Source organism: Epinephelus lanceolatus, chromosome 14 (genome assembly GCF_041903045.1).
Source record: "Epinephelus lanceolatus isolate andai-2023 chromosome 14, ASM4190304v1, whole genome shotgun sequence".
Taxonomy (NCBI): domain Eukaryota; kingdom Metazoa; phylum Chordata; class Actinopteri; order Perciformes; family Serranidae; genus Epinephelus; species Epinephelus lanceolatus.
The window spans coordinates 27285701-27298512 of record NC_135747.1 but is presented as its reverse complement, the minus strand read 5'-3'; the positions used below and the strand labels follow the sequence as shown (position 1 = coordinate 27298512).

Below are 12812 nucleotides of genomic sequence, written 5' to 3'. Positions count from 1 at the left end.
CTGTTTACTAACCACAGGCTCCTCAATTTCATTGAGCAGCAGTTCCTTTTAACGCGCAGTCATTTTCTGCCTGCACTGTTTTTGCCTCAGTCTAAAAATAGGCACTTTTACCTAAGTTCCACTGTTCTCACTCAACCTCAGCTCCATGTGTGTCTCTGCTGCCTGGCAGGATGATCTGCCACACTGAAGTCTCTCCTTCTTGTGGCCGACAGAGGAACAACAACCTCCACCCAGATTCCAGATGATGTCATAGCTTGTACTGTCACTTTATTGCATCTACATTTTCAATCAGTTAGACATATACGGTACAGGTAAGCTTATATAAAATCATGGAACTCAGGTGATAAATCAAACCACTCTTGCTTATGTGAAAATATCTAAAATAATAAAGCAGGTGAGAAGGAGTATTTCAGTGATGCTGCTGCTACAGGATGAAAGACTTATTGATCATTACAGTGTAAGTAAAACATCTCTTACAAGTCAGACAAAGTCATGTCTAATAAGTCAGACCTTAACAAATGTTTGTGATGATTTAAAGAAAATATACTTGGCGGTTTTATAGCTTGTCTTGATGTGTGGTAGAAATTAATATAATACAGCTGTAGCTATAAGTTGAATACATTTTTAAATGAACATTTCATCACAAAATTAAAAAAAAATACATGTTTTTCCTCTTAACTGCAGTGCTATTCATTGGACATATGAAGTGTTGGACATTCGTTGGACATAGGAAGCGTGCATCTAGAGGCTAATGGTGTCCTCTTCAGCTGAGCTGTAACGTTAGCTAGCTCAGCAGCGCTAGGTGAGCTAGCAGTTGATGCACAATTCCTTCTGCGTGGTGAGGCAGTTAGTGGGTGTGGTTTGGTGGAATGAAAATAGTTCCTACATTAAAGTGCTCACAACAAGGTCTGTGGATCCTCTTGAGTGACTGGGTCATGATTTCTGGAAAGAGACATTGCTGTTGAGCTTTTCAAATGTATTTTTGGTGCTTTGAGCACCACAAGCCGAGTGCCATCTAGTTCCATTATATTTGAAAGAAGGTGGACATCTCTACAACACTCAGCAACTCACATCAAAACAATCTTGATTGATGAACAGCTCTAAAAGTAAGAGGAAAAATACATATTTTTTATTTTGGGGTGAACTGTCCCTTTAAGAGTAAAGCTTGCGCTACAGCTCACAGTCCCCTTCATGTTCCCTCAGGCTCAACATGCTAGGAGTCACACAGTCTGTCTCTCAGCCAGCACAGAATTCATTGCTTTCTGTATTCTTCTCACCTCACATCACATAATTCACATCACCCAAAGTCACGCGAGGTCATCAGAACTGTGCCTTGTTGCTCACTCCCCTCCCATTATGGCACCTCTTCCCCAACACAACAGAATCCCGCAGGGTCCAAAGTGAGGCGACATACTTTAAGCCAGTTTGACAGCACCCAGGAAGGTGGCGTCTCCATACAGGGACACGTTGGCTGTGGAACGGGGGATCAGCAGCTCCAAGTGGTCGCCGGCCTCCAGCTTCACGATACCTGAGGGATGCAAACACACACATTAAACCCTGACTTGCCATGGTCGTTTTTTTCCTGCCACAAACAGCTATCGCCCATACCAGACTGCTGACACACATGTGCAGCCAACCCCCAGACACACACACACACACACACACACACACACACACACACACACACACACATGCTTGAGAGCTCAACAACAAAACACTGACTGATCTTCCATAACAGCTGTTGTAAAATAGGGTGAACATAGCTTGACATAAACACTAACTCAGGCTCACCTCCTGTGAAGCAGGTGTTGTACGGGTGAACAGGGTTCATATTCTGGATGCAGCGGAACAAGATCACAGACTGAGGCTCGTCTCCCACCACATTCCTCTTCCTCCGAATCACCACGTGACCCATTGCAAAGGTGCTGTCTATGTAGTAGACCTGAGCACATCAGAAATACTGGGTTAAATATACTGGGTTAAATATATGGCACAAGGCACAGACTTTAACATGTATAAACAGGCAGGTGGATGCCACTTCATTTATTATGTGAGCATCATTTGCATTGTTTCCTCTCGGTCTGACCTTTCTTCAAGGTCTCTTAACCAGGGACATGCTTAGATCAAGCAGACCCTTTTTTTCCTGCAATGTATGTAGACATGTTCCCCTCCTGTTAAATCTGGTGATTAGCAAACAGGCAAGCAGCACCTCCCTGTGGAGAAACTATGGAATGACAACAAGTACACCTACCTGGCCGTACACAAAGTAGAAGCCCTCCTCTCTGACCAACATGCAGTCTCTGTCTGCCTCCAGGGCAGAGCCTCTCCTCAGCCCAGCCTGCCAGGGTATACCTGTGTGTGGCTCCGACTTATATTCTGTTTCAATAAATAAGAATATATCAGAAAACACATCAAAGAGGTTGCTGATGGTGGTTTCTGCATATATGTTTATATACATTTTACAGTAATATTAAAGCTGCAGCTGCAGATTTTATAAGAAATAATTTCTTTTAATATTTGCTGGAACTGTTACTACATACACACAAACTATTATATGAGACAGATAGTGTGTGAAAAAAAAGACATTTCCTTCCTCCTCCTCCTCCTCCTATTGCCTAATGGAAGTCGTTAGAATCTACCACAGCGCACCAAAGAAAACCAATTACAGCTAAGGAGTCTCTAACGCAGCTGTAAGACATGTCAGCCAAAGCTTGCGAAACGCATCCAAACTGTCAAACTAGGCAGCTCTGATCAAATATGATTCAAGATTCTGTTACAGCATTGCCTATTTTTCTTTCAGATGTTTTCGGAAACATATTTTAGTGCACTGCTCAGCTGTAAAATGAGAAAGTTGGTCCAGGTTGTGGGAGTTTCTTGGTGTTTTGCTTGACTGTGTCCAACATGGCGACTGTCTCAATACTTTTTCACATTACAGCTGAACAATACACTATAGTCCCGTTTCCACAGAAGAAGTCCCTGGTACTATTTGGGGGGCAGGAATTTTACAGGAACGTCCTCTCGCACGGCCCTCTCAACCACCGTGTCTCCACTGTGCAGCGGAGTAGGAGGAAGGTTCCTGTAAAGTTACCGGGCTCTGGATGTGACGTAATTGTTGCGTGACCATTTTAAACAGGGCGACACGGTAAAGAAACAAAGAAAGAAGAACAACAACAAAGAAGAAGAAGCAGAAGTACGAAGCAGAAGTAAGGAGAAGAAAGCAGACGTAAGAAAGACGATAATCAACATGGAAGGAGCTGAGGTGGTTGCTGGGTTTCTGGCGTGTCTCTTCGTTTACATGGCGGTGGAAGCTATGTTTAGCCCCTGTAAAAGTTCCGGAACTCTGTCCTTCGGGGGTGGTTCCTGCGGTGGAGACACGCACCAACAGCCCCGGCCCCGTAAAATTACCCCGAAGTTCCTGCGGTGGAAACGGGCCTTATAACTGTGGTTCCCAACTGGTCTAGCCAAGGGGTTAGTCATTAGTTCAAGGTCCACACAGTTTAACGAATTCAGCGTCATACTTGCGTTTGGCCATGTCATTGAGCTAGTCTGCTGGCTCTATTAACTAACTGTCTGTTAATCACTCACTTAATAACACGAAACAACACTTTAAAATACAAGCTTTGTGCCTGAATTCACTGTACTTAAAAATTAAGTGTGTTTTTAACAAACATGACACATTTGCCAGTCACTTAAAGTCCAATTGAAATGGACCTGCGACCCACCAGTTGGGAACGACTGCACTATATCATGTTCGGTTATGCCATTAGAAGCAATACATGATGACAGAGGAACACAATTTGTCACACATTATTGGTCTCATACACTTCTGTGTGGATAAAGTGACCGTGTCAGCAGATATAACAAAAAGTTGCCAGCTACAGCTTTAATGTCAACTTCCAATGTCCAAAACTAATATGAAATGGTAAAATATAAACTACATCAATTTGAAGAAAAGTACAATCATAAATCACTAAGCTATCATAGCCCAGGATGGACGTACTGTACCTTTCCTGAAGGTTTTCCTGCTACTGTTTGCCAACAACTGCAGGCAAGGCTGAGAAACTGTCACAAAACATAAGAGAAATTGCTTATTCCATAGCTGTCTCTCTTTGTCTGTCTTCTGCTTCCCCTTTTCCATTCTGGGTATAATTCCACTAACATAGTCAGCACTAAGAAACAGTACAGTATACTGTGAATATTATTGTCCTGTACACCCCAGGGATATACACCATATAGTTAATAGTGAGCACTATGGATGGAAGCATTATCTCTCCACATCTGTTATTTTTAAAATGGTTGTCACCAAAAGTGATGCGTCATTCACATTCAGCTATTAGTCCACATTAAGACAGACAATATTTAGGGGGAGTTTTTTTTCCTTTTCTGATTAACAGGTCTAAGATAACATGGTATGTACAGATTGTGAAGCACTCTGAGGCATTTTTAATGTCATAATCTTTTTGCAAAAGTACCACGGGGTTGTGAAACGCCACCAATCTTGCATTCTAGGAAAATTTTAGCAACTAATCTGCATCTCATACATCAACAGAGACTGTCAGACTAGACTCAGGTGCGGCCTACCGTGTCTTACCTAATGTCTCTGATCCAGAGACCAACCTTCTATTCCTTGTCAGGGTGAACGCATCTTGAGTCCCAGGTTGGTGCAGAGGCTCTTGGCTGCTTCTCCTACTCATGTTCTCGGTCTGAACAGACAAAATGAAGTGTTTAGAACAATACGTGCAATCTTGTGCAGATGAAGGTGTCCTTAAAGACTAGTTTGTCGTCCCTCACCTGTCCTGCATGTTTAGCCTCTTGTCCCTCTTCTCTCCTGCGATACACCTCTGATTTGAGTCCCTCTACCTCAGCTCTGAGAGCCACCAGTTGGTACAGGGACAAAGCTGAAAGAGAGGAGGAGGTGACAGCAACCAGTGTCAGCAGGAAAACTGGCCAGGATAGCCTCCTCTCACCTGTCCTTGGTCCAGTCCCAGACTCAAAACCTGCCAAAGCTGCCATCGCGGGGCTCATATAATCTCCAGAGATCTCACACTGGCAGCATGACCAGTCTGAGGCCGGAACTACACCACCTCTCTTCTGACAGACTTGGGCTAGTTGTCTCTAGAGCCTCTGGCTTTACCTTAATGGCCCTCTTAAAGCACCACTGACTTCTTTAACTCTCGTTTTGTCCTTCAGTAGCCGGTTCCAATTCAGTCTGAGCGACTACGCAGAACTTATACTGTACAAAAAAGGGCAAAACAGCTTCCTGTCTACTGTTCCGCTCAGCTAACCACACCACACACACACACACACACACACAGCTTCCTGCCTGACCAGCAGCCCTGACAACTCTTTCTCTCCTTTCTTTTCATAATGCTCCATAAACACACCTCAACTTGTCCACACTGTAATGAAAATCCCATGTCATTTTTACAAAGTGGAAACAGGAAGGACAGGTTGCCAGTTGGACAAGTGACTGGTAGGGAAACACGGGGATAGAGAAAAGGAGAAACAGACATGACTAATGCCACTCTCACATTTGAAATTAACAACCACGTACTGAAAAAAAGGAAGTGCAAAAATGACTTCAACTTTAAACGGCAACATTGAACAGAAAAACAAACAAACTGCGATTCTAAGAATATAAAAGCTTAAGTGATGACAGGTTGCATAAATTAAATTGTAACTGCTACATCCCAAAAAAAAGCTTGTTTACACCAAAAAAACTACCAAAACGGGCAATTTTAATGTATCAATTTATTGCATGTTACAGTACAGAAAATAGAAAGTGAAAATGTGTGCTTACAAAAGAAGTTGTTGACATTGTTTTGAAATAGAAAAAAAGAAAACAAGGTAAATGGAAAATCCCCCAAACTAACTGACTGCTTCATACTGACGATAAAGATGTATCACTCAGATATCCCATCAATGTTCCCTCCATGTAGAGTCACTATAAGTCATGGTGGATGCAGACAAGTAACGTCAACACTGTGCAGGTCCGGTACAGAAATTTGAGACTCAATGCAATCATATGCCAGCTTGCAAATGCAAATTCCAAAAATTGTGCAGACACTTTCAACAGCCTTCATTCCACTCTGTTAACAATCATGTGAATACATAAAAATATCCTCCATAGTGCATTTGCAAAATACCTGGCAAAATGATTTTCTTTATTAAAAAAAAAAAGAAGAGACATTCAGTTTGATTCCACTTCATCAACAGGGTGTCGGACAATAACAATACATTTGGCTAGCAAAAAAACCCACAAATTCTCGTTGCTATTAATTTCGCTTTAGGCCAGCCAGAAAAACAATAACTCAACTTAAAGATGAAAAGTTCCTAAATCTTTTCTTGAATGAAACAAACAGCAGAAGTGTGCAAAGCAAAACGTGAGGGGAAAAAAACAAGTGTATATTCACATGTTTGCACGGTGTACTCTCACAACATATGATGGGATAAATCTAACTCAGCTTATGGATTTGATATAATACAAAATGTCTGAAACTGTTCGGTGCCGATGGAGGCGAAAAGTCACACACAAAAAAAAGGAGAAAAGACCATCTATACATTATTTCTTGTAAAGCACACTTGTTAATTTAAGACCACAACTTACATTCATAGTAGCCTTATTTAGACCAGTATTTTTTTTTCAAGTTCACATGGACACAAACAAATTTGGTCTTCCGATGTTTGTCAAATTTCGTCGCGCAAACTGTTGACAAACTGTATCAAATATGGCTAAGGAGATCTGTATTCAAATGGCTTTAAGACCACTGCAGTGCAGCATGCTGCATTTGGAAAGCGGGAGCAGAGAACGGTGATTTAATCGTCAGGCTCTGCTCCACCCCCTGGAAGACATGCAGGAAAGGTTAATTAGCTCATTAAAAGCCCTCCAAGTGAGTAAAGCCATTTTGCCACACAAGCACGGGGTGAGACGAGAACACAGGATCGTCCAATTAATTAATTATGGTGCTGATAATAGCAAACAAATAATCACAACCTTTGATTAAAAACACTTTATTTTTAGTTCTTAAAGGGTAGGTTTGTTTTTTTCAAGACTATCTTGATACAATACCCATGCGCCAATATGTGTGTGTTGGTATGACAAATGGTTGTTGTTATAGCCCCTCTTGTCGACACTGGTCATTCAGAAATCCCTTTCTTGTGCAATTAGAGTGTAAGAGATGGGGATAAAAGCCAGTTCTCTAAATATGAGGTTTCAGTCTGAATAGGGCAAAGTTTTTTCTTCACAAAATCTCTATTGGAATTTGCCAGACTGTGTTTCCTTGTTGATCTGGATGGAGAAACAGCAATCTTAATATCCATCGGCTATCAGTTGGACGTTAAGTCTCTGGCGGCAGGGGGCAATATTTTGGGCTGATCCAGTGAAGCCAGCGGATATCAGGGCCAAGACTTACTCTACTGTGCCTTGGTCATCCTGGCTTATCTCTATTCATTCATTGCATATGAACGCAGTTAAAAAGTTTTCAAAAAAATTTTAAGAATTAAAAAAAGCTAACTCATCGTCAGACAATAGCTGATGGATTCCGAGGTTACATTTCGTCCAATGCATTCCGCCTCTCAGACGACAAACCAAGTACAGGCGGAAACCACTACACTTCCGACATCAAAATCTTGTTCAGTTGCCTTCAGATTCTGCACACATATGCAGAATCTGTTTATAGAGATTAGAGGAACAGTTACACATAGAGGACATTTTCTACTTCATAGAATTGGAAAATACCCACTTGATTTATCGTACTCCAACTGCTGAAGCCTCACATTAGCTTCTGCTCAATTTTGGAATTTTTATTTTGAATGAAAAAGAGGACTATTTTGTCTACCATCGCTTCTTGGATTACACTGAATTCACGTTAGAAACATATCCCTTTACGATCAGTATAGACAGGAGAATTACAGCAACCAATAATATTTCAGTGTACGTGAGGGCACGTGTTATGGTGTTGTACTAAGACAGACTTGAAGAAATCCGCATCCATCCTTCAATAACAAACCACACACAGAGCAGCAACCAGACTGCTGTGTTTTAACAGGACACAGTGATGGGGAGAATATCTTGTAGCTTATTAAAATCGAGAACAGAAAGAGTCAGACAGGAAATCAAGTTGTTTTGATAGGCGGAAGTAGCAAACATGTCAACGTTATCATACTGACCACTTAACCTCAGCCAACACGTTCTTATGGCTGAATGTAATTATTCAACAGCAGAAGTTTTATGCTATTGTGCCAGACAAAAATGTAAGGGTATATATAAATATTAACCACTACAATGTCATGCCAAGCTGCTGCAAGGACTCTAAATATGAATGTTCCTCACCTAAAGGGGAGAAATAAAACATCCTTATACTCCTCACAGTATTGCTCAGAAGATATTTGCCTACAGAACTCAATACTTGGGTAAATCTGAACAAAAAAGTGCAATGTAATGTATTAACAAAGATATATACAGTTTAGGCCTACATATTAGCAGTGTTTCATTTTGTTTGAGGTGTATTTTTAATACCAGTAGTAAACAGTGTTTACTGTAATATTGTAGGTCCTAACATGGTCACCTTACGTAGAGCAACTGTTTCGGTTATTTTAATTAATTTCAGTAGACCCATTACGGCAAATATTTTGTGGTTGTGACATGGTTGTCTTGCAGTGTGGGCATGTATGCTCTGGCTTCATTATTTAAGGTCATAAATACATGCATTCATAGCTGCAACACAAAAGAACCCATGAGAGCACTGTCACCCTCTCTTAAAACCTTGAAATAGTCAAATCATTTTAACAAATATGTTACATTTACAGAAAGGTAGAAAGAGTGAAATAAAATAGAAACCCAGACAAAAGCATAAAAAATGTACATTCTTCCCAAAAATCAATTAAGTCCATCCAATCAATTCCCATTCATTTCCTCCAGCCCAAAATCTGTAGTCAACAGTCAGTCCATGACTGTTTATTTCAGATAATGGTGACACTAGCTGAGGGCTGAGCACTCTCCTCGTGGGCGTGGCTCTTCAGTAGGTCTTTCATGAACTGCTCCAGAGCAGCGAAGTAGCCCTGACACTGCCACGTGTCGTTGTGTGTGCCCTCTGGAAAGATAGCCAGACGTTTAGTCCGTGCAGGAGACAGCTCATACAGTTGCTTCATCATGACTGGTGGGATGAGCTGGTCCGACAGACCAGACACAAACAGCGAGGGCATGCGGCACAGCGCCACCTGTCGGTAGGACAGGAACTGATTTCTGTAGCACCACAGGGGCAGCAGGCGCATGGGCATGAAGGAGAAGAGTGTGGCTGCCATGTGGGGGATGCTGAGGAAGGTGTTTTCAACAATAATGGCTGCCACACGGTGAGGATTAACCGACGCCAAGCGCACAGCCACAGCACCCCCGAGTGAGCGTCCAAACAGCACCACCTTCGTCTTGTCCAGATCAGGACGGGTCATGACATAGTCCAGCGTGGCCTCGGCATCCAGGTACAGCCCATCCTCACTGGGCTCACCCTCACTCTTTCCGTAGCCGCGGTAGTCCACCAGCACCACGTTGGCTTTCAGATTGACAAGCATAAGCAGGGCGTTTGGCACCCTGTGACCAATATTACCTGCATTACCATGGAAATAAAGGATAGTAGGTGGAGCAGAGGAAGTGGGGCTGCTTTGATTGCCAGGGGTGACTCCAGGAGGCGTGTCCCCTCCTGTGTAGCGCAGCAGGATGAGGTTTAGCTTAACACCGTCCTTGGTGCGAATGTACACATTCTCATGTGGGATTCCTGTTGGCATTGGAACATAAAGGCGGGAGGAGGAGGGCTGGTCAGGGAAGTAGAGGAGCACATCCTGAAATTTGTAGAGGATGCCTGCCACAGAGGCTAGGATAAGAGCTAAGAGAAAGAATCCTCCGTACAGGTGGAAGGTGAGGATGAGGGCCAAGAGGGAGACTCGACAAGCACCCCAGGACCAGGAGGCCAGAGTCAGTGTACAACGCTCCATTGCCCCCCACAGCCTCCAGGGCTTTTCCATGGCTACACAAGAGCTGAGTCACACGACACACACTCTGCAAATAGAGAGAGTCAAAGACAGGAAAGAGAAAGAGAATGGGTTTAATATATGATAAAGAAAAATATTCAGGAAAACATAATTAGTAACAGGTTTACAATGCAGGAATTGTAAACAGTATCACCAATGAAAGTGAAAGCGAACCCTAGATCTGCTATATTTGCAGGGGGTTTTAGCACAATTTATGTAGCTTCCTCTTGCACACGTGCTGCTTATGGTCTGGCACTTGGTCGCTACCTTTTTGTTAGGTCCTGACCTCAGCTGTGTACTGTCCCCAGGAACGTTCTGAACATAGAAAATCAAACAAATATAAGAAACTAGAGGCAGAGGGCAGAGTCCCTGCAGATAAATACACTGCCTCACACTTCTGATGGGTCATAAGTGATGACTGAGTGGGATTACTTTTGTATAATTCTTTATATTTTGTTGTTAGGAAACCCCTGCGTAGTATTCCTTTAAGTTTTAATTTGTCTGTGATTTCTTTAACATAAAAAATGATGGGAATTACACATCAGAGCCCAATGTGATAGTTACAAAATGCTTATTTAATCTAACAAAGCAAAACCCCAGTATACAATCATATCAATACAAAGAACAACAACAAATTCTCACACTGAAGAATCTGTAACTATCTAATATGAGCCATATTCATGCCAGGAATGCCTGATCATTAAAACTGCCACCTAACAATGCTCATCCAACCAGGTCATAACCTCAATAAGGTTGTGGAAAGCAGTGCTTATTCAAAAGTATAGTGTCCAGCTAGCTAACTGCTAGGTTAACGCGGGTTAGCTCACTCTTGGCTGTAGATTATATAAATCCTATTTCAAGAGCTACTGGTATTAGGCCAACTGAACTGAATCACAGATAGTAATAGGTGTATCTGAAAAGGTAAATGCTAAACATACTGACTTATTTCACTTGAATTACTCAAAGCTTATTTAATAATTGTAAGTGTAAGCTCTTTGGTATCACAGACTAACATTTCCTCTTGAGCTGAATCATTAGCTGAAGGTACAACAAGATCACTTCAACACACAGTGCCTTGCACAATAGCCATAAAAAGCCTTGGAAGGTCTGACCCCTAGCAGCCAGTTGATTAACACCCTAATAACTAAATACTCCACTTTGTGCTGCTACTAATCCTGTCACTCAAACCATTAGGCAACTGGGAGCAACACCGTCATTTCCACCCTGTATTCAAGCCAGATTGCCACATAACTGACTTTGTGCCTTGCACAACTGCAATTACTATCAGCTCCAACCATTTCTTGTCTGTCAGCCTGTTTCAAGCAGATGGAGCTGGTGGTCACGCCTGGCACTGGAGAGCCCCACTATAGCACAGTTAAGCTGCTGCACCAGCTAACATTCAGGTGTTTTAGGGGTGTTTAGCCAATTCAATAGCTGGTTGACACCAACTCTTGATGAACTGTCACCCCAAACTTTGCTAAACAGGTGTGGGCAGTGTAGAAACAGCTGTAACCAGAAAGAGTAACGTTATGCAGTGGAGTAGCTCTCCAGGATTAGTGAGCACCACCGAAGAGAAAACATTACATTAACGCTAATGTTGCTGGGTACAATCTGAGAATAAATTCATAAATATTACAAGACTGAAAAAATGTCTTGACCCCACCCACAAGGAAGAGATGGTGACAGCTACTGCTAGCTTAGAGAAAAGCACGTAACTAACAGTTGACGTTAGCTGTTAGCTGCGACTAACGTCAAGAGAGCTTTGACAGGTAGCGTTAGCCAGCTAATCTTAACTAACGTTTAACGTCAGCGACAGCTATCACTAAGCAATCTTTTTCTGAACTGTCAAAACAAGCTGTTTCCGAGACGGTGAAACACCAAGCTTTGAAGTGACTGCTCATAAAACCACACTAATCCCTATCAAAATCGACGTTGGCTAGCTTAGCTGCGAGTTAGCTCCGTAACAAGCATGCTAACTATCAAGCTACCTTCTATTTCCATAGCTACTAGTGCTATCAGCATTGTTACACCGTTTAAATTTAGCCACCTATCTTTCAGTGGTTAGCAAGGTGGCTACATACTCACCCGTCTCTCATTTTAGCGCCTCAGCTGCATGAATGTTTTGCAAGACAGTAACACTTAGCACAGCCACTGTCATGCAGCTCGGAAGCAGTTAAGTAAATAACAGTGAAAGTTAGCTGGTGAAAACGCAAGGTGAACAACTGTCAGTGATAACCGGCGAGGCTAGCTGTACAGCTGGTTAGCATTACTGGTGTAGCCTTCGTGAGTTCCGTGTTGGGCTCAGCGCTAGAAACAAGGGTTCCGGTTCCACTCCCAAAGCAAAATAAAACTATTTTGAAATATTAAATAGAGTGAATCCGTCCACTGAATTATAACGACAACAATTTGGAATTGAAACTAATAATTATGTATTTTGTAATATCATACTAAAACTACTAATCATATATTTTTTCAACGTATGTATTCTGAAGCATTTTTACTTCATGTAACTGGCTTTGCACAAAGTTTCGTCAACTTGAAAACTCTTCTCAAAAGGACATTTTTTATGGACTCATGGATAATTTATTTAATTAAATTTAATTAATTTATTTATTTTACCTTCCTGGAAATGTCTATACACACAAATCCCAGTATAGTGAAGTGAAACCTAAGTTTAGTGTTATTCATAATGAGTTTCTTCCTCAAATAAAAGCCCTTAAAATCATGAAAAATAAAAATACAATGAACCTTTTTTTGCGGTATAGAAATAGAAGCATATGATTAAAAAA

At 41.8% G+C, this 12812-nt stretch overlaps 2 protein-coding genes across 3 annotated transcripts; both read right to left on the bottom strand.

Moving 5' to 3' along the window:
- Positions 1–242: 242 nt before the first annotated feature.
- On the bottom strand, positions 243–5378 carry tnfsf13b (TNF superfamily member 13b). Of its 2 annotated transcripts, XM_033616363.2 has the most exons (6): positions 4792–5368; positions 4592–4703; positions 4006–4062; positions 2252–2376; positions 1792–1942; positions 243–1528 (listed from the first exon to the last, which is right to left on the bottom strand). In XM_033616363.2, the coding sequence occupies exons 1-6, from the start codon at positions 5023–5025 to the stop codon at positions 1416–1418; spliced, it is 792 nt and encodes a 263-aa protein (XP_033472254.1). In that variant the 5' UTR covers positions 5026–5368; the 3' UTR covers positions 243–1415. The 2 variants fall into 2 exon arrangements, with proteins under 2 accessions (XP_033472254.1, XP_078030673.1); XM_078174547.1 differs by lacking the exon at positions 4006–4062 and having other exon boundaries at positions 4792–5378.
- Positions 5379–7800: 2422 nt separating this feature from the next.
- abhd13 (abhydrolase domain containing 13) lies at positions 7801–12303 on the bottom strand. The gene is made up of 2 exons (XM_033618073.2): positions 12109–12303; positions 7801–10051 (listed from the first exon to the last, which is right to left on the bottom strand). The coding sequence occupies exon 2, from the start codon at positions 10015–10017 to the stop codon at positions 8962–8964; it is 1056 nt and encodes a 351-aa protein (XP_033473964.1). The 5' UTR covers positions 10018–10051; positions 12109–12303; the 3' UTR covers positions 7801–8961.
- Between the last annotated feature and the right edge of the window lie 509 nt (positions 12304–12812).

Excerpts from the sequence above, each read along its gene's own strand:
- abhd13 (XM_033618073.2), bottom strand. The coding sequence starts at position 10,017 with ATGGAAAAGCCCTGGAGGCTGTGGGGGGCAATGGAGCGTTGTACACTG.
- tnfsf13b (XM_033616363.2), bottom strand. The coding sequence starts at position 5,025 with ATGAGCCCCGCGATGGCAGCTTTGGCAGGTTTTGAGTCTGGGACTGGA. Across the intron at positions 1,943-2,251 it reads TCTACTTTGTGTACGGCCAG|GTCTACTACATAGACAGCAC; the intron begins GTAGGTGTACTT and ends TGATGTGCTCAG. Across the intron at positions 1,529-1,791 it reads CAACACCTGCTTCACAGGAG|GTATCGTGAAGCTGGAGGCC; the intron begins GTGAGCCTGAGT and ends TGCATCCCTCAG.